Source organism: Aplysia californica, unplaced genomic scaffold (genome assembly GCF_000002075.1).
Source record: "Aplysia californica isolate F4 #8 unplaced genomic scaffold, AplCal3.0 scaffold00004, whole genome shotgun sequence".
Classification (NCBI taxonomy): domain Eukaryota; kingdom Metazoa; phylum Mollusca; class Gastropoda; order Aplysiida; family Aplysiidae; genus Aplysia; species Aplysia californica.
The window spans coordinates 2,631,435-2,651,483 of record NW_004797274.1 but is presented as its reverse complement, the minus strand read 5'-3'; the positions used below and the strand labels follow the sequence as shown (position 1 = coordinate 2,651,483).

Sequence of the window (20,049 nt, the reverse complement as noted above, 5' to 3'; positions counted from 1 at the left end):
TAACTTTCTTCATTGACTGTTATGAACGTTGTCCTGTGTTTTACTGACTGTCCATATAATAAAGCTTTAATTTAGTCTCACATTCAGGTGGCATTCGGGTTTCTGGGCAGGAAGTGGCGTCTCAAAAGTTTCCCTGAACAGAGGCCATTCGTAAACATAACCCCATATCATTTGCCACATGGGTCTGAGTGCGTGACCTTTGGGTGTTTGTATATCATTGACACACTTGAGACAGGAATACCTATTTAACTTAATTTAATTAATTTTTTTACGTTTCAGCTGGTAGTAATCCCTTTTATGATCATTTCTGTTACTCTTCCCAGAGTGTGCAACCTTATAACACCGCACAATGAAGCCGCCCCCGATATTATCGATCTTTGCCGACCTTTGTCCTTTAGCTCACGGTCAGCAAAATAGATCTAGGTCGAAAGCATATTTTATGCAAATTCCTCGGTCACTGAACTGTTGCGCTAGTTACTGAGGTTTTGCCGGTGAAAAATGACCCAGAAAACATTTGGAACCCAGATAAGTTGGTGGCGAGGGGAGACTCCATGGTACACCGCGGGTACTATGTTTGGTTTGAAATGGGGTGGGAAATCAGTGAGCATGTGAGGTGAGATAAGGAAAGGCTGCCCGTCATCCGCCCTGTGTATGAATCATGTTTTTCTTGCCATCACGCCCAAGCCCAAGTGAAGCTAAAAAAGAATATGGTAGGCTGCCAAGGTATAAAAATAGCATGTCTATGTACTAATGTAATAATTTAGTTATAATGAAGTTAAAATGAGGCCGAACTGTCTTACCTCAGGTTTTGAAGCTAACTGTTTTTACCGCTGGTGTTATCGCCGTCTAGGCTAACCTAACATTTGACACAACTAATCCCTTGAACTTTACCCCTTCACCCCTCTCCCCCCACTACAGGCCTATATGCCCCGCATTCTCGTCACTTCAGGGTCTTAGACTAAGGCTAAATTACTTCATCAGTGCCATACATGCTTTAATTAATGATCAATTACATTGTGCCTTTTTCAGGGAGAAGGGAGGGAGGGATTTCATAGTTTTTGAACCAGGATGCTGTTCCTTATAATAGATCTCTATGTCTGACGAGTGTTTTAAAATAGTTGTCACATCTCCCCCTCTGTCAGCAGAGCTCTTTCCTGTGGATTCTGCTGTTTTAGTTTTAACCAATCCAACTTTGCCATATAACAGTCTAGATCTAGATATGGACAAGGCTATCTGAATATTGGTAGAAATACTGTCTCTTTCAAATATGTGAAATCTTTTTCTTTTTTTTTTAAATTTCTGCTACAGCTTGGCATGAAGCATTTTGATTGACTGCTTTTGGCGATCACAACATATAATGGGAAAGAAGACTTTTTTAACTGTGGTATGCATCAGCCTTACCAATATCAAGAACTTTATTCGCCAGTTCCATTTTCTGTTGCCTGTCTTATTTACCATGAATTGTATATATAGGCTTACTGTCAGAGTTTGTAAAATACAACAAACCAATAATATAACTGTGGTAGACCTCAGGTTGTGCATATTTTTCAAATGTCCTGGCTCTCTTTGCACACCCACAGCATCAGATCCTGGATTAGATGAATGAATGAAAGCCGAAGCATTTGTATACGTAGGTCAGAACATCACCAGGAAGAGACAAAAGGTTAGGAGAGCCAACAATGAAAATAAGAGATGGACATTTTCTGACTTTGTGAATTCATGTTAGAGAAAGATGCATTCACAGGAAGAAAGGGATACGGTTGTTAATGAAAGAATAAGAAGAGCCAGTGGAGCCTTTTTGCAGGTGAGGAATATCTGAGATGGAGAATTAATTCAGTCTCACCATGCAGATCAAGCTGAGGATATTCAGTGGAAATGTCTTATCAGTCCTGTTATATGGAGCAGTGGTGTGGAGGACAATCACAACAAGTGAGGAAAGTGTATACATACCTTTGTTGGGTAATCTCTTGTCCATTGTATCAACACCATCCAAGATATCTGGCCGTTGACAACTAAAGAGTGCTTTAAAAAGTTTTTCTGTGGAACTTATCATCTGCAAGCTATGTAAATGCATGAACGAAGAAAGACATTTTTCGAGAGAGAGAAAATGGAGGTTGCCCTGACATTGTGTATCTTTTCTTGCTTTTTTCAACGTTTAGAATTTGAATTTCAACCAAATATTTCTCAAGTATATATGCAACCGATATTACAGATAAAGAAACTGGAATAAAAAGTCTAAATTATGGGCTTGAAATAGTTGAGCAGCTTGGGGATGATAAGTTCCAGAGTCTTAAGGACTTTGACTGATGTGGGGTGAGTTTTATAATAAAGTACCGAACAGGGAGTTCTAGAGGGACCTTGTGTGGTCTATGCTCCTCTGAGGGTGATGAAGGATGACGGTGATGGTCTGTCCGTAAGATCGATTTCTTTATCTTTCTTCAGGGACATGCTGATTTTCCTCTTCCTTTGTCTCTTGAAGAACCGTTTGAAATCTGAGCAACCTTAGTTTTGTGTTGACCTAATAGTGTTGTTACAGAGCTGATATTTTAAACCTTTTTCACATCAAATGGAATTTGTCTCTCCTGTCTTTCCTCCTCTCCAAACCCCCCCTCCTTTTTTTTTACTACTGGTCCCAAATACTCGCTTCAAACCTTAGGTATAGCCGCTGTCAGAGCATCTTATCTGGGACCTAGCACGTAGTTAAGTATGGTAGATTTGCCATACTTTGTTTTTACAGCATGTCGCAGTTGATGATTGTTTCTCACATGTGAGTAGAGCAAGTTAAAAGTGCTGTTTGCATAGTTCCAAATTACGTAGTAGAAAATTTTTTATAATAGATTGTTCTGTTTTTCCTTTTTTCAGCCCCATCCAGGTGTATGCAGTGCACTGGCAAGTCAGAACCTCATGGCTACCTTGGAGGAGGGCACAGCAGTTGAGACAAAGAAAGAGCTTGGCTCAGAGATCGATGCTGCCGCTGCGGCCGTCATCGATGGCGCGGAAATGATCCATGTGATGACCTCAGGAAGTTCAGGGTCTGTCACTTTGCCGATCACCCTAACCCAAGGCGGACTTGTGTCCCTTACATCGCCTGGTCAGTCTGTAAGTGCAGAAGTGTTTTATTCTACTTTTTGTATGTTTATTTTGCAAAAGTTTGGCTTGTTTTAGGTAACTAGGGCAGCTTTGTGAATGTACATCCGAGGCCTTGTAAGTGTTTCCATTTCTGACAGAGCCGTACAGAATGCCTGTCAATGAGGCTACAAACATTCTCACATCTACTTTCTGGCTCATATGTATAATTCAAAGTTTTTTGGGGTTTTTTGTTTGTCAGCACAGAAAGGTGTAGATGGCAAAATGAGAGATTGTTTCCACACATTTTTCAGCTATGGCAACAGTGTTTCTATTCACTTTTAAGCTTGACTGGTCATGTAGGTTGGTCGCCACTCAGAAACCAGTCTTAAAAAGTGAGCAATTTGTTTTCAGTAATGATAAAATTTCTGACAGTGGGTCTTTGGAGCGTCAGTTATATAAACAAAAAATATATTAGAAACTGGATTCAGATTTAATATGGAATAAGATTAGCACCATGAATGCGTACTGCTTACATTGTTTGCTTAGGAGATTGTCCATATGATTTGCTGTATGATAATCGCAAGCCAGTGTCAGTCTGTCCAGATGTAGTTTTCTGTCTGGTCCTGTCTTGTATGTCTGCATCCAACATGGCCTTTTTGTAAAAAAAAATTCTCCTCTCTACACAGGTTGTCCAAGTACCAGCCGGCTCTCTCGCACAGGTCGACTGGGCTTCTAAATTGAAGGTATAAGGAGGTTTTTATTCTGTCCAAAAAAAGTTGCATGTTGTGTGTTTGGGTGTCCTTTTTTTCTGTAAATTTGCTGATTACATTATGTTCAGGGAGTCTTGGTCTATATACAGTCAAACCTGTGTAAGACGGCCACCCATTGTCAAGGAGAAAAGTGGCCGTCATAGGCAGGACTGATCAAGATGAAGAAAACAAACCATTCCCTTCTGAAGTGCCAATCGATTGTTGTTGTTTATGTTGTTGTTGATTTGTACTTTGTTTGTTGTTTCTATTTTGTAGCTGATTTTGCGCAAGGGTGACAATAAAACGAAATGTATCAGACTAGGAAGACCGAGTGCCGTGTTGAAACAACATGGGTCTCAATATTCCGCTATTTAGCGGATTTGCGCTACCGCCATTTCCTCCGCTAAACTCTGCTACCGCGATAGCGGGTCAATCAGAAAGAGAGTTGCTGGAAGCAGAGTGACTGCCAGGCCTCGGGAATTACCCGGGAATTTTTTTTAAATCGCAGAGACACGGGAAAATACATAAAAGATCTCGAATATTATTTGAGAACCAAATCCGATTTATCGTCTTTCAGTTCATTTTTGCCGGTCGCGATTGTGATATTAATTCGGCTTTTCCCGGTCTGAGAGTACATTTCACGCGAACAGATGTGACACCGAGGCTCGACCGGAAAACCAAGATCTCAGAAATTTGTCTGTAAAAGTCTGAATACGCAACATTTGTAACATGCAGGTTCTGCATTACAAACGTGGTGTTGCCATGAAAATAATGTTCGTCACTGTGCTGTCGCTTGCGGGGGCAAAAAAAAAAAAGAAAAGAAAGTTATACAAGCGTCTTGTCGGGCTCGTCATTGTGACCGGTCAATGAACCTGCGCGCGTTCTGAGCGCTGTGAAGTACAGGACTCCGGAATGGGGGGAGATTATTGATTTTTTTTAAAAAAGATACACTCGGGGATGGGGGGAGGGCTGATATGATGAAGGTAAAATAAATAAGTCGCACAATACCACAGTGCGCCTCCACTTTCTGTACGTAATCAAGATTGTAAATATTTGGTAAGTGACTCTTACTTGAAATTATCTTCCAAACCCTCAAACTGGTATGAAATAACCTTGCTTTGATAAATTGATGGTTTTTATTTCAACATTCTAGGGTCCAACAGTATAATAATAGTGGGTGTCTCGCGAAAATGGGCTTCTGTCGCGATCACGCGGAAAGTTCCTCCTTTTAAAAAATTCTGAGTTGAGACCCATGAACAAACACATGGGTCGCCACCACCCAGAGAACGAGCGACGCTTCTGTCACAAGTTCATGTTGACGTCCATTGTTACTTTGTTACAGATTGACAGTGACCACTCATCTCACTTACGGTTTGCATATGAGCTCTGGGCAGTGCTTATGGGTTATGAGGGATGAAAATTGGAAGCCTACCTATTGGTCAACAGAGGGAGGGGCCTACGCAACATGATCGGTTGGAGGGACTACCTAACAACAACAACAAGTGATTGGATTATGACGGCTTGCCCACAACGCCAGGGGCCAATGCACAATTTATGACAAAACGTAATGGAGTCACTAAGGTGGCCGTCTTAGACAGGTGTTATTGCTTAGTGTGACAGGGGTTGTGTGTTAAAATATGGTGGCCGCGTCCGCGTTGGACAGGTACCTGTTTTACACAGTTAAATTATATTGAAAAAATGCAAGGGGAGAAATGGAAAGTGGCCGTCTTATAGAGGTGGCCGTCAGGGCAGGTTGAACTGTACTTGTGTTTCTTGTCTGGCAGTTTTATTTTACAGATGCTTCCTCAACTTTTGTTTTCTTTTGGGCTCCAGTAAGGTCTAGGAGTTTGCCTGTACAGAAGAAAAAATGAGAATAAAAATAGATCATTTAAAAAAATCTTTGTACAGTTTGATTGTCCATCATAATGTTCAGGATGTTGCTCATTGCTGCAAACTTATGAGGGATTACATCTAATTGTACTTTCTCTTTGACGGCAATTCATGCAACATTGCATCAGCTCCTTGGTTAGCTGGTCTTTACAAAAGAACCACATCAGTCCCCACAGGGACATTCTATGTCCCAGTTTTTTGAGTAATGTAAGTGTGCTGCTGTTCGCTACTGAGCATGTAGCAATCTTCTCCTGACCTGTTGTGTTGTGGTCCTCAGGAGCTCCAGCACGCTCAGAGGTTGGAGAGACTACGGGAGGAGCAGCGCCAAGTTCAGGACAGAGTCACCCAGAAAATGCAGTTTGAACAAAAATATGAACCCTGTGTGGTTTGTGGTGACAGGGCATCAGGTGAGACTATGAAAGTGAAGTGCCCTGGGCAGTCTTTATGGTTCAAATAGTTGTGGGTGGTTGGTGGGTGTTCTGGTGTAGTTTGCTACTGCTTTCCTATCAAACATATACCACATGGTGCCACCATTCAGTATGTGATAACAAAAGAAACAACATCTAGAAACTAGTCCAGATGTTGCAGAGGATTTCGTTCTTCTGACATTTAGAAATAATTACTGCACAAATTTGGGGGGGGGGGGGGTTGATGACTTCTCGTTCCCAGTCTAGAATATGACCTCTCTACTACTGGTCCCGCATGTAGCTTGTACAGTGGGGATAGTTGTCTGATCCAAGAATTATGCTCTGCAAATTACCCCCCCCCCCCAAAAAAAAAAACAACAAACAACAACAACAAACAAACAAAAATTTAAAAAAAAATTTTAAATAAAAAATAAAGAAAAAATATATATATAATTGTGGATTTGAAGTGTATATGTGTGTTATAGCTGTCATGTCTTTGTGTTCCCTTGCAGGGCGTCACTATGGGGCCATCAGTTGTGAAGGCTGTAAAGGTTTTTTCAAGCGTTCCATTCGAAAGCAGCTGGGCTATGCATGCCGCGGCTCACGGGACTGCCCTGTCACAAAGTTGCATCGCAATCGCTGCCAATATTGTCGCCTACAAAAGTGTCTGGCTGTCGGTATGAGATCTGAATGTAAGTCACTGCCTGCAAAGATACCCTTCTCAACAAATCTCTGTGTCCACATTACTTAAGTTTATGTGCCAATTCAACGATACAATTTCGGTTCCAGATTTCACCACTTTTCTCTGCCTTCAAGAACAAATAATGATAAAAATTGAGGAAAATCCCTTTCTGACAAGCATGAGCAAGACTCACAACTTTTACTTTAAAAATTTGAAATGTTTCATAGTGCAGAGCTTTTTGTGTGTGTGTGTAAGGGATAAAGAAAAACTGATTTTGACTTTCAGTTATCTTTCTTTTAGTATGGGTGTTAGTCGAAAGTGGCCAGTTGCATCAGCATTTTTAGTAATATTAAATTATGTGCATAGTATTTGGTATGATAATGTTGACTGGTTATTTCCTCAAACAAGGAGGAAATTCCTGACTGTTCAGTCAAATTTGAGATTGAAATTCAGAAAAAATTGTTAGTGTTTCCAATATTATGCACACTTTTGGGAGAGAAAAAAATGTATGCATATGGCCACAAGACGGGAGAATTGTGTCATAGAGTGCATCTGTTCTGCGTTGATAATTTTAGTGGTTTTGTCATCAGCTGTCCAGCAGGAGAGGCGTCCATCGGACCAACGAGACAAAGTGCCTGTCACTGTGGCCACATCCACTCAGAGGATATATATCCGAAAAGACTTCAACAGCCCCTCAGCTGCAATACCCACCTTCAGCCCTAAGGTAATCCTCAGCTCCTGATAGACTTTTTTTCTTCTTCTATTTAACCCTTTGAGTCCTTGCAACTGGAACATTGTTGGCTTGTAAAACTGCCCGTATGCCTAGCCAACGGTACAACGGTTAGTGAAACCCCATCCCCAACTCGGCCCACCTGAGACAAAATGCGTGTATGGAAAACAAGGTTTAGCACACAGGACGTTATTGATTATTTTGAAGATCTTAATAAATTAGATGCTGGTAGTGACAAGGACTACCCTGAGTGGGATATGGAATGTGATTCTGATGATCATATGAATGTTAACAATATATCTCTCAGGAACTCAGCAGAGGGGCAGGGTAGACCCAGGAGGTCGGGGCTCGAAGGATTAATGATGAGTTCAAAATAACAAAGTCTGGTGTATTTTTTTAGTACAACAAAATGTCTTTGATAATCACAGAGCATGATTCCCTCTCTTTCTGACATGATCATCATTCATTATCTGCTCAGCATAATTACAATTCATTTTCTGTGAGACGCGATCATGATTTATTATCTGTGAGGTGTGAACATGATTTATTATCTTTGGGGCATGATCATGTTTCGTTTTATGTGTCATACAAGTGATTCACTATCATTGAAACTTGATCGTGTTTCATTATTTGTGAAACTTGGTCATGTTTCAGTACTTGTGAGACTTGATCATGGTTTATTATCTCTGATGCGCAATTATCATTCATTATCTGTGAGGCGCCGTCTGATCTGCATGTGAGATAACTTGCATTGTCTGTCTACTATCCTTGTTTCAGGTGCAGAGCCTGGAGGACCCCAAGTACGGGAGTCTGCTGGCCAACCTGCAGGAGCGTGTGGTGCAGACAGACCAGGGCATGGTGGTGCTCAGCTCCCAGATGCCGTCGCCCAGCTCAACGGTCAACACGGGTCAGTTCCTCTGTAGTCGAGCCTAGCGCTTACCATAGTTTGCTCCTAGAGTTGATTCTCTCCCTGTCCAGGGATGGACATGCTCAAGTTTTGGGGGCTTTTTTTTTTCTTATTTATTTGTTTATGTATTTATGTTGTATTTATTTTATTTTTTTATTTATTTTTTTTAACGTGAGTTCAGAAAAATTGTTGGGGGGGAGGATTTCCGGAACATTGGTTGTTTTGGGGAATCCAATTTTCTCAGGGTTTTCTTCCTGACTTAAAACTTCAGGGTTGTTGACATCCAGATTTGTGCCCATCCCTGCCTGTAGATGTTTGAACACTTGAGCTTGAGTGGTTTAGCTTTTTGGTTTGTTTGTTGGTGGGTTTTTTGTGTGGTTTTTTTCAAATATTGCTTGCTACTTCAAAGATATTCCATTGACTAGATGTGTTCTTTAATGTACAAAACTAGCACCAAAATTCTACTATATGTCTCTTATTTTTTTCTGGGATCTTTTGCTGCATGCATGCTTCTGCCAGGGTTGCCTAATGCCTGCCTAGTTCAAGACTATCCTGAAATATTTATAGTCCATAAAATATAGGGACTTTAGGTGTCGTAGGTTATTTATTATGCTTTTGATATTTTCCTGAAAAGCCTGATTGCTAGATTTTAACTTTGTAAAGGTGAAAAGGCAACCCTGTGTCGACCAATGTATCTGTGAAGTGTAGACGGTTGTCAGGAGGAACAATCCTGTCATTTCTCTGTGGATGCTTTTAATGTCTGTAGCTGTCTTTATATATACATAAGCTTACCACCAGTATCTAGGTATAGTCTTGATCTAGTTATGATGTCCTCCATGTTTATTTGACATTGTGTCTAATGCATGTGTGTAGGGGGATCCTTGTGCAGGCTGGAATTGTCAAACCATGAAAGGGATTTGGCTCTTTGAAAATTGAACTGGTGTTATTTGTGATGTTTGGGTTTTTTTCGGAGGGGGGGGGGGGGTGAAAGTTTGTAACTTTAGTATTTCATGGAGTAGGGTATTGTTTGAAAACAAGACATAGTAGTGAATTGTTTTGGTGGTGGGGGTGGGGGCTCCACTGTCTTGCCCGTGCATGGCATCAGTTATAATTCAGTGTCTCCCATATGAACGCAACGTGTCTTTTTTGTGTGTTTTTAACCCTTGACATTTCCTAATGTTAGCCGCTAGAATTTTTGTGTGTTTCTTTTTTTTTTTTTTTTTTTTTTTTTTCTGTTTGTTTTTCATTTTGTTTTTATTTCCCCATCTTATGCTCATCGTCCATGCTGATCAGATCTCACAACTTTAGCCAATGTTGTCAGCACTGTGAGCAATACTGAAGGTAAAGCATTTCACACTATTTCTCCTCAAACTTTGCAGTCTTCACCCTATTCATGTGCCCCACTGTTAAAGCAATCTCATTTGAATTTTTCATCATTTATTACAAACATAACTCCAGCTGTTTTCTAAGCTTTCTTCAGGGGGCTCTCGTAGTCAAGGGGTTACAGTGATCATCTTTCATTCAATAGGTCCCGGGCTCGAATCCAGATAGCGACAGGAAAATGTTCTTCAAAAAAATTTCTCCTTTCACCTTCTTTCCTGCTCTAACAATGTTCTGTCGTCTGCTTTCATCTCCACTTTCTACCCCCACCTGGGCTCCTCACTTTTGCTACTGCTACGCCTTGGCTCCTTACTGCTGTCTTTCAGCCACACCCCTGATCTTATGGTAGGAAAGATCTAACACCTAGCCTTCTCTGATAAGGGCGAAAAATCTCGGATGTCCCGTATGCAAGTTGTGCATGTTTAAGATCCCGTTGTGGTCAAAAATCGAAAAGTGTAGACTTGGGCCGCCACCCGCGCAAAATTCAAAATTTCCTAACAACTGAAAATGTTTAATGTGTCCTGCATGCTTATATGGCCATATACAGTTGTGAGCGCTGTAAAACACTTACCAAAAAAATTACCTTTCTTCACAGTGTAAGAAGTCTGTTTTGGCTCTTCATGAAATCGTTCAAAGCTGGTACTTATGAAGTAGAAAAAAGAATTGTAACACTTAACAAGTGTCAAGGTTTTTGACCAAAGTTTTTCTCGTAATGGATGGCTTACTGAGCTATTGGTTTCACTTTCTTGTCTAGTAGGAATGGTGAATAGAAAGTGTATACTACTTATTAATGATTAATTACAGGAAGTATTCTTATAATAATGAACTACCACATATTGCCAAATTTTCTTTGCTTCAAATTTTACTCTATCGTGCACTCATCAGCAATTTTCTTGTCTCAAAATGGTCATGTTTGTGAGGATTTTCTTCCTTTATTGAATCCATGTGGTGTGGATCAATACGTCGTTTTTTGGGGGTTTTTTTATCAGTTGGTATTGCAAATAGCGCATTTTGTTCCTTGGTTAAAAAAAGGTGACGTCCTCTGGATGTCTTACACTTAGTCTTCTTGAGACGCTGAACTGTTTTTTCTTTGACAGTGTAGTCCTCTGAGCTTTCTGTAGAGCTATTTTCATTAACAGATTTCATCCATTCATGTAGATGTAAAGTCAGTACAAGTCACAGATCTGAATTCTGGAGGAAATTATGGAATGACATTCAGTGTAGGAGCAGACAGCAATAATTTATGTGGTCTCTTTCCACTGTAAGTTCCTGAAGTGAAATACTCAGTTGATATTTGGGACATTAGAAAACCTGTGCGCTGTTACATTATTTAACTGACATCAGTTTCATTCATGTCAAATACAGTGGGAACTGTGATGCGTGACTCATTGCCTGTCGTATAATACTTGTTTATCTTCTTCTCGAGGATTGTTTTTCTTCAAATTTTATTTTTCCACTTGATAACAGAACAACAGAGCAATAGAATTTGAAGTAAACTGTTGGCTTCAAAATTGCAACAAAAAAAAGCCTTGCTTTGTTATTTCATAGCCTTTTTTTTTTTGTTACCTAACTTTAATGTTCGAAGCACATCTTGGTATCTTTATACTTTACTTTGAGCTATAAGTACACGACTTTAGATTGTTGCCATTTTTTTATTTAACAGATCCATTTTTATGTATAACCTTTCATGCAAAAATCTGCATATATGTATTCTAATCAATTCATCACTGATGGAAGTGAAGAAAGAGTATCATTACAATTAGAAAACAAAATGATTTTTAAAAACTTAGTTCAGACTGTAGTCTGATAACTGTGCTTTTTAGAAGTGATATGCTTTGTTAAAGATGACTCTGCATTTGCTAACTTGTGTTGCAACTGTGTTAGTCATTGCATCCCTTTATTTTCACTTTCTTAATCATACGCTCGCTTATGAGGTGAACGCATTTTGCAATTCATGGTCAAATGTCAGAACGTGGTGCTGTGTTCCATATTATATATATATATATATATATCACTTGTTGTGCCACTGCCCACTGTTTGATTTTGATTGATTTGCACAATGTGCTCACTGCTTTCAATATATTGGTTTTCATTTGCTTTTCTTGTGGGAATTCCCTTTTGTTTTTGCTACTTTGTCCTCTGATCAGATCTGAGCACTCTGGCGGATGTAGTGTGCACAGTTAACAACACAGAAGGTAAATCTCATGAGACACACTCTGACCTTACTTCTAATTTTTATTGTTCATGGGGTCATAAATCCATGACGTATGTACTGATTTAGTCACTGTTAATGTCATTGTGCATGTGGTCCTTGATAACTGTCATTCTTGCAATGAAGGAACAGAAATTATGAGTCAGATTTAGTCTTATTGGAAGGCTCAGTATAAATAGTGACAGAAACTCAAACTATTTTACAGAGTTATGTTGTCTCTGTGTCAAGAGAGGAATAAATCATTTCAACGTTGTTACTCTCATTGTAAAGGAGTGTCATACTGAGTTTCTCGTTTTCCTTTTGTCCATGACAATATGTAGTGTTTGCAGGTAGCAAATATTCTGTATGTTACTTAGATAACATATATAGTAAGTTTACCAGGCCTAAAAGAATGTTCAACCAAAGACAATAACATAACTGTAAAAACAAAACAAAAAAACAGTTGAATGCTCTATAGAAGAGGACTGTTTTGTTTGCATTTGCCATATCAGCTTGGAGTGCTGATCATTCCTAGAGTACATAGATTGATATTATTGCATGCCAGGTTTGGTGCTAACAACCGTTGTTCTCCCATCCCCTGTCAAATGATGAAAATACTGTGGACAATTCCCCGTAAACACCAACTGAAAATTTGTCGGGACACAGTGAAATTGCCTCCTGTGTCAGTTACTCATGAGCAGCTGGTGACTTTTGTCCAGGACCTCATACTCTGCTTTTCTGTTTTCGTATAACCTGAGGGACTCACGTAAATATGCGGAACGCTTGTCTGTTGCTGCCACAAACACACACACTCATACATATATATATATATATATATATATACACATTATAATCTTGCTCTTTTGTGCAAGTATATTTATTGTACAAGCAATATAACACGTTATAATTTTTTTTCACTCTTCTGCTTCTTTTTTTCTAATTATTTACTTCATGCCATTGCTGTGTATATGTAAAGAATAAATTATTCAGTACCATAGCTCTTGAACCAGATCAGCAACTGCTCAAAGTGCAGTTTGTTACCATAAGCTAATGGTTGGTTCAGGTTTTGTGTGAGAACTTCTTGATGCTGCTTGTGTGGGCTGTGAGTTTCCCCCGCTGTGTCATAGCATAGGGCCAAAGAATCAAATGTGTCTGTCTGTGGTATCTTTGGGATATCGATGGCTTGTTTCCTCCTTCTCCTTTCCCCCTATCTGTATGTGTGTGATTCCTCCATGTTTGTTTTTTTCTGTACATTGTGGATGGGTCATGTTTCCGTTCTAAGTAATTGTAGTTTAGATTTTCATTGTGCCTCGTTTTTAAACTCCTGACCTTGGTTTGGGAGAGAGGAAGTCCATGGTATTCTTCTGAGGGCCTGATATAGTGTCCTTTGGGTTGCAGACTTTGAACCGTCTATTGAATTTTTTTTTCTTGGAGTTTGTTGATTTTTTTTTTTCCTGGTACATTCTGAGCCTGGTGTTGTTCAATCACATGTGTGGTTTTGATGAGTAGTTGCATCTATCAAGAGTCCACATAACTGTCTCTTCGGAGCACATCATGTTGAGTGGCAGGTTGTGCAGTGTGTTTGTCATTTGCTGCTCTTCTATTGTGATAATTTCTTTTGGTGGCTGGTTGGAGGGTGCTCTGGTGTGGTTTGCTCCTTTTTTCCTATCAAACATCTATAGTCCTTATCTCTCCTCTTTTGTCTTTGTTTCTCCCTTCTTGTAACATCTCTAATCTTTGGCACTTATATGACCTTATTGGGTTCCAAGTGCCGTTGAACTCTTGCGAAAACGAAAATTTCTTTTGGAGAATTGAGGAAGGTAACGTTTGGTCTTTGCCCATAGAATATGGAGTCTGGTGTTTGGAAAAAAAGTATATTTATTGCCCACATGAAGCTGCGGATTAGTGAGATTGTGTGGGTGTGTCCTTGACAGTGTTGCCTCTCCTGCCTGTTGTCCTTCTGTGCTAAACACAGCTAGTATCTTTACATTCTCCCCAGCATGTTATTGTATTGCAAAACCCATGTGGGTGGTTGGTGGAGGCTCTGGTGTGGTTACCTCAATTTTTCCTATCAAACATCTATCGTCCTTTTCTCTCCTTTTTTGTGTTTGTTACTCTCTCGTAACACCTCTTAACTTTGACACTTATATTACCTAATTTTGTTGCAAGTGCTGTAAAACTCTTACTAAAACAAGCATCATTTTTTTGCAAAACCCGTGTATGGTAAGGATGGTGTATATGTATATGTTGCCATTCCTCAGATTTGTCAACATTGGCCAGCGTGGTGACCACATTAGCCACCATGGGCAAAGAAGAGGTGAACCTGGAAGAGCTGTCCGCTGGCCAGACAGCCTCGCCCCTCCAGAATAATGGAGATGCAAACCGCAACACGCCTGACGCTGCGGCCAGAGCTTTTGACAATCTGGCTAAAGCTGTGCAGAGTCCTCAGAGCCAGGTATAGTAATGCAAAGTCAGTTGTCTCACCTGTTTGTCGGGTTTTGTTTATGAAAGGAAGGTGGGGTGTGGGTGTGTGTGTGTGTGGGGGGGGGGGGGTAAATTGATCAGACCATAAAGGTGTGGAAATCTTATTTTATATCAGCAATTCTGGTGTTGAATGCTCTCTTTACATATATCAGAGCTGATTGAGCTTGTAATTTTTTTTTTGTTGCTGCGAGCTGGCATTTGAACACTGATGACGAGTCTCCCTGTCGGATGCTTTCAAGTTACACGCTACTTCACTGCTGCTCACAGTCTCTTGTGATACATAAACAAAAAAGCTGAAAAAAATCCATTGCAAACCCATCTGCACCTCCATGGCCATGTTGTAGTTTCTGAAGTGTTGAAGGCTTGGGGCTTGATAGACCTATCATTACTTAGTTTTTCCTCACTCAACAGATTAAATGTTAGATCTAACATATTGCTTCTTCTTTTTCTCAGCAAAACTCGACAGTCTTAGATCAAAGTGGTCTGTCAGAAGCAAGCTTTGACCAGTCTGCAAATAGCGATGGCGAAAACTCTTTGTTAGTTGAAACTCAAGGTAAGTGTCTGTTAGAAGACAGGGGTTTTCGTTTGGGAAGTCAATGACACTGGTGAATGAGCGGCAATGTCTGTCTAAGTTAACCAACCAGGTTACATTATAGTTTCTACTTTTCCTTCACATTTCTAATGCCAGTGTTGAGGCTTTCTTGTCTGCTTTTCCAGAAGTTGTTCTTAAATTTTATGACCATACTATCTTTCCAAACAGTCCTGCAGACCCATTGGTGGGTCAATTTGTTCCTAGAAACTGCTCTTTTGTTCTTTCCCAATGGACTGTCTGCTTTTCACTGAGAACTACTGTGAGTGGGAATTTGTGACAAAGAGTTTAAGGTTGATGTGCCCCAAGGCAATTTCATGGCCTTTATTCTTTGAATACATTTTGTTCTTGACCTCATTTTATGGAGCAGATGTGATGGCTTAAGAAAGAAGTGCTTCTTTTACTTCTTTTCATTTTTAATATTGTACTGTTCCATTCCCAGCAAAATAATAATAACAATAAATAGCATTTGTTTAGCGCATATCCCCATTTACAGCAAGCTCTATGCGCTTTACACTATATTAAAATGAGAGACTTTTTTGTGTGCTGACATACTTAACATTATATTTCAAAGACAATAATCAAAATACATTTTTAAAATACAAATGTCCCTGTTGCTGTTTCAGGTCCAATACTTACGGAGGCAAACTTTGCCTTCACCCTGACCACCCCGTCCCCCATGCCGACATATCTGAACATTCACTACATCTGTGAGAGTGCCTCTCGACTACTCTTCCTGTCCATGCACTGGACTAGATCTGTCTCTGCTTTCCAAGACCTTGGGTAAGAAATTAGTTTGTTTTTGTGTTTGTTTGTTTATTGCCCTTTTACTGATCTTCCTTATGCATGAAGCATTTTCTGTCTCTACCTCATTTGTCTTTTTTTTAGGGTTCCATGTGTGGGTGGTTGATGGGTGCTCTGGTGTGGTTTGCTTCTTTTTTCCTATCAAACATCTATCGTCTTTATCTCCCCTCCTTCTTTTTTGTGTTTGTTACTCTCTTGTCACACCTCTAATCTTCGGCACTTATATGACCTTATAGTGTTGCAAGTGCCGTAAAACACTTACTAAGACTAAACTACTTAGGGTTCCATGTAAGCGATGTCACATTTTGTCCTGTTGTATTTGTTTATATTTGGAAATGAATTATGTGCGTCAGTTATTCTTCTGTCTCTCGCGATGTCACTTTAAACTCCATGGATGCAATGGCTTGACCCTAATTTTTTTTTGTTACTGCAGATGTGGATTTTTTAATCTGAATAGTTTCCAAGTAAAGTTTAGGATTTTTTGACAAGCAAAAATGACTACTCTTATTGACTGGATCAAGCCATAAGTTATAACAGTTTATAAGCTGTTTATTTGTTTGTTTTTAAGTGGGTTTTTTTTGTTTGTTTGTTGTTTTTTTTAATTGCATAATTGGTTTGAGAATACATTTTTTATTGAAAACAAAGACAAGTTCTTATCATGAATTTTTTGGGGTTTTTTTGTTGTTGTTTTTTTTTTTTAGGGGGGGGGGGGCAGCTGCTTCTTTGATTAAATATTTTGTTACATATGTGCTGTTTGCCTTAATTGTTCTTTTGAATGTTGTTGTGGTCAGACCGGACCTCCAGACAACGCTAGTGCGGTCATGTTGGAGTGAGCTGTTTACGCTTGGCCTGGCTCAGTGCTCCGCTACCATGTGTCTGCCCACCATGTTGGCCGCTATCTTGAATCATCTACAGGCCAGTCTGCAGCGAGGAGGTAAGTGCACCTAGAATGAGCTTCCTATATGTTGTTACTTTTAAAACAGACAAATTAAGGGACTTGATCTCTCTCCCTGTCTTTGCGGCGGGCCTACTTTCATTTTTACTTTTGGGACATTTGAAAAATGAAGCACATGAACTTTAAAAAAAAATTTTTTTTTCTTCCTACTGGGTTACCTCACTGAGGGGGATGGTCTGGGCAACCCAGGAGTTTCAAGAACTCAGCTAAAGTAGAGGGCTGTTGAAAAATCATCACTCACTTATTTATCATCCACTTTTCTTGATTTTTGGATACGTAATGTATGTTTTAATTCAATGCTCTTTCAAGAAATAAAACTGTAAAAAAACCTGTGTTTATAAGTTTTAGATGTATGATCCGGCCGAAAATGGAGACCAGGTAATGATCTTTTATTGTGCTGTATAATGTTTTGCCGAGTGCTCTAAGTAGACTAAGAGAGATCAAATCTTTTGATTCATTCAAAGGTCAGCTGAAGTCACTGCTGTTTTTAAAGTAATAAGATGAATATTTGGAGGTATTTTCTTTCAGTTAAAACACAACGTTTTATGTTACTGTTGTACATTGTATTGTATTGTAAAGCGCTCAGAGCCTGTCTACTTTAATCAGAGTTGAGCGCTATATAAATGTCATTTATTATTTTTATTTTTATATTAATTTATGTCTCTCTCTCTCAAGTCCAGGATACTCTCGTGCTACATATGCATCAAACCATGTAGCTATATCAATGAGAGGAGCAACCCCACTTTTAGACAACCCCCCACTCCTTCAGATTTTCCCAGCCAGAAATAACCCCTTTTTTTCCCACGTGATCCCTCAGACCACAGTAATCAGGAGAAGGTGAAGAGCGTGATTGAGCACATCATCCGGCTCCAGGATTACGTCACTCACATACAGAGTCTCAACATCACCTCAGCAGAGTTTGCCTATCTCAAGACTTTGGTGCTATTTGCTCCTGGTGAGTGTAGCTTGACTCCACAGACACACAGGGTGTGCACACATCCACTGCTCAAGTGTAAGACTCCACCATCCATCACTCTCGAAACAGTGTAATGCGATGCGTACATTGACATTTTAACATGCACACACTCATGTACATGACCACTGTTACCCTCTCATATAAAAAATAATATGTATATACATATACTCGAACATTCTCTTCCTCACATGTACTTTCACATTCCCACTCATACATGCTCGTACTTGCAGATTTGTATACATGAAAGATGTTGGTGTTGTCGCTTGCTAACCACTGATCAAACTTATGTCTTTGATTTTTTGGAGCTTACTTATCTCAGTGTCTTTGACTTATTGAAACTGTCTTACTTTATCTGTCTTTGACTTGTTGGGACTGCCTACTTTCCTTTGTACATCTAAGAGTTTTTGGAGTTGACTTACCTAGACCTGCATGTTTGCCGACAATCGTCTGAAATCCGACAAGCCGGCCGATGCTATCGCTAGGCTAGGCCCACCTGTATCAGTCAATGTGTGTAGTGCGAGGCCTGGCTGACTGCCAGCGCCCCCTTTTTCTCCCGTCGGCTTTGTCGGCACTTTCGTTTTCGTGCCGACTGCTGACGTCGGTGTTTCCGACATAATTGTCGGAACCTGAGTAGAAATGCGAATACGAAAAAGGACGACGACCTAAATTATCTACTTTCAGTTTCGTGCTCGAGCAGCCATTTTGAATTTCATTTGTTGACTTATTCAATTGTTCAGATCGTGTGGATTAAGTCCGACTCACTTGTTCTAATAGAATCTAGATCTAGATTTATAGATCATTATAGACCTCAATGGAGGATTCGTATTCCAATTCTATTGTGTCAAACCCTATCATAGGTTGTCCTGTAATATTAATGTTGGTAAAAAGCATTTCATCAGGTGCGTGAATATTTATTTATTTAGGCTAGAATCTAGTGTCTAGATCTAGATCTAGACTCAGCTGAGTCCCTCTGTTCGGAATCGGATGCGGATTTCTAGTTCAAGGCCTATTCCTATTCACTTGTTCTAGATCTAGATTTATTTAGATTACTAGTTCTATATGGAGGATTCATATTCCAATTCTATTGTGTTATTGTATCAAACCCTATTATAGCAATGTAGATGTAGGCCATATTTATGCTCCTTGTTTGTTTTGGAGTGTGGTTTTTTTTGTTGTTTTTTTCTCATTTTGGACTTTTGCTGGCCTTTTTACATGAGGCCTCTTGCGGGTTCTTTTTTGGGTTAGGGTTAGGTCTCATCTTTATTGTGTTTGTTGGGGTGGTCGCTCGTTACTCGGAAGTCCTTCCTTATGACACCCACAAAAGGGGGGGGGGGGGTTGCGCAAAATTTTCAGACAATATGGTTGAGGCTCACATGCAGGTCTAACTTACCTTTATCTGTCTTTGACTTATTGGAGCTAACTGCTTTGTCATTGACTTCTTGAAGTTGACTTTCCTTTTTGTGTCTTTCCTGTGTCAGACAACCCCAACATCCGGGACAAGCGTGTGATCAGCAGACTACAGGAACGTTCTCGCCGCGAGCTGCTACAGGCTTGTTCATCGCCAGGGAGCTCTGAGCGTGTCTCTCAGCTGCTGCTCCGCCTCATACCTCTAAAAACTTTTGTACCAGCCGTCATGGAAGAGCTCTTCTTTTCTGCGCTGACGGGATCGGTTCAGATTGACAACATCATCCCGTACATCCTACGGATGGAGACGGCTGAGTACAACCTGCAGATGACAGGTCAGACTGGAGCTGCGGCCGTGGCGGGGATCTCGGGGGGGGTTGGGGTGCCAGCGCTGCACGACCCCAGTGCCCCCAACCAGCCGCCCAGCGTGCCTGTGATCCTCGAGTCGAGCCAGCAGGTGGCGCTTGCCGCTTCGGCGACAGAGGCGGCCACCATCAGTGTAGGGGATGGGATTGCCAATGGCAGCAGCAACGGCAACATTGTGACCGCCACCAGCAATGGTGGGGAGGTCCGGCTGGTCAGCAGTGGCACAGGCAGCACCAGTGGCCAGGGGGTTGCCCTGGGCAACAACAACATGGCAGGGGCCAGTATACACCGTGCTTCTCTGCTCTCCGATGCGGGACAGGTCTTGACTCTTTACACAGACGGCACGGCTGCGACTCAGAACTCACAGGCTGCCTCCACGTGAGGATTGGAGATCGTGAAGACACATTGCCCCTAGTGCTTCATCTGGCTTTTACATTATCTTTCATTGATATCATAATTCTCTCCC

The 20,049-nt window shown here is 40.5% G+C and overlaps 2 protein-coding genes across 6 annotated transcripts in view; one reads left to right on the top strand and one right to left on the bottom strand.

Annotated features, from left to right (window-relative positions):
* LOC101853827 (EGF domain-specific O-linked N-acetylglucosamine transferase) overlaps positions 1–861 on the bottom strand; it is a 27,046-nt gene extending 26,185 nt beyond the window's left edge. The window contains exon 1 of one of the 2 annotated variants that reach the window (XM_035968613.1): positions 801–861. The gene's annotated coding sequence lies outside the window, so the exon portion shown is untranslated. Of the gene's footprint in view, positions 1–81; positions 155–800 lie in introns of those variants that run through there. The other variant, XM_005089253.3, reaches the window with a different exon arrangement.
* LOC101854540 (orphan steroid hormone receptor 2) lies at positions 325–19,989 on the top strand. 4 transcript variants are annotated; one of them, XM_035968599.1, is made up of 15 exons: positions 344–710; positions 2,863–3,099; positions 3,756–3,812; positions 5,986–6,115; positions 6,628–6,807; positions 7,388–7,521; positions 8,305–8,434; positions 9,728–9,775; positions 11,962–12,009; positions 14,267–14,460; positions 14,943–15,042; positions 15,705–15,861; positions 16,674–16,816; positions 17,655–17,792; positions 19,292–19,989. In XM_035968599.1, the coding sequence occupies exons 1-15, from the start codon at positions 708–710 to the stop codon at positions 19,963–19,965; spliced, it is 2,373 nt and encodes a 790-aa protein (XP_035824492.1). In that variant the 5' UTR covers positions 344–707; the 3' UTR covers positions 19,966–19,989. The 4 variants fall into 4 exon arrangements, with proteins under 4 accessions (XP_035824500.1, XP_035824492.1, XP_035824495.1 ...); XM_035968602.1 differs by having other exon boundaries at positions 344–723; XM_035968606.1 differs by lacking the exon at positions 11,962–12,009.
* The last annotated feature ends 60 nt before the right edge of the window (positions 19,990–20,049 follow it).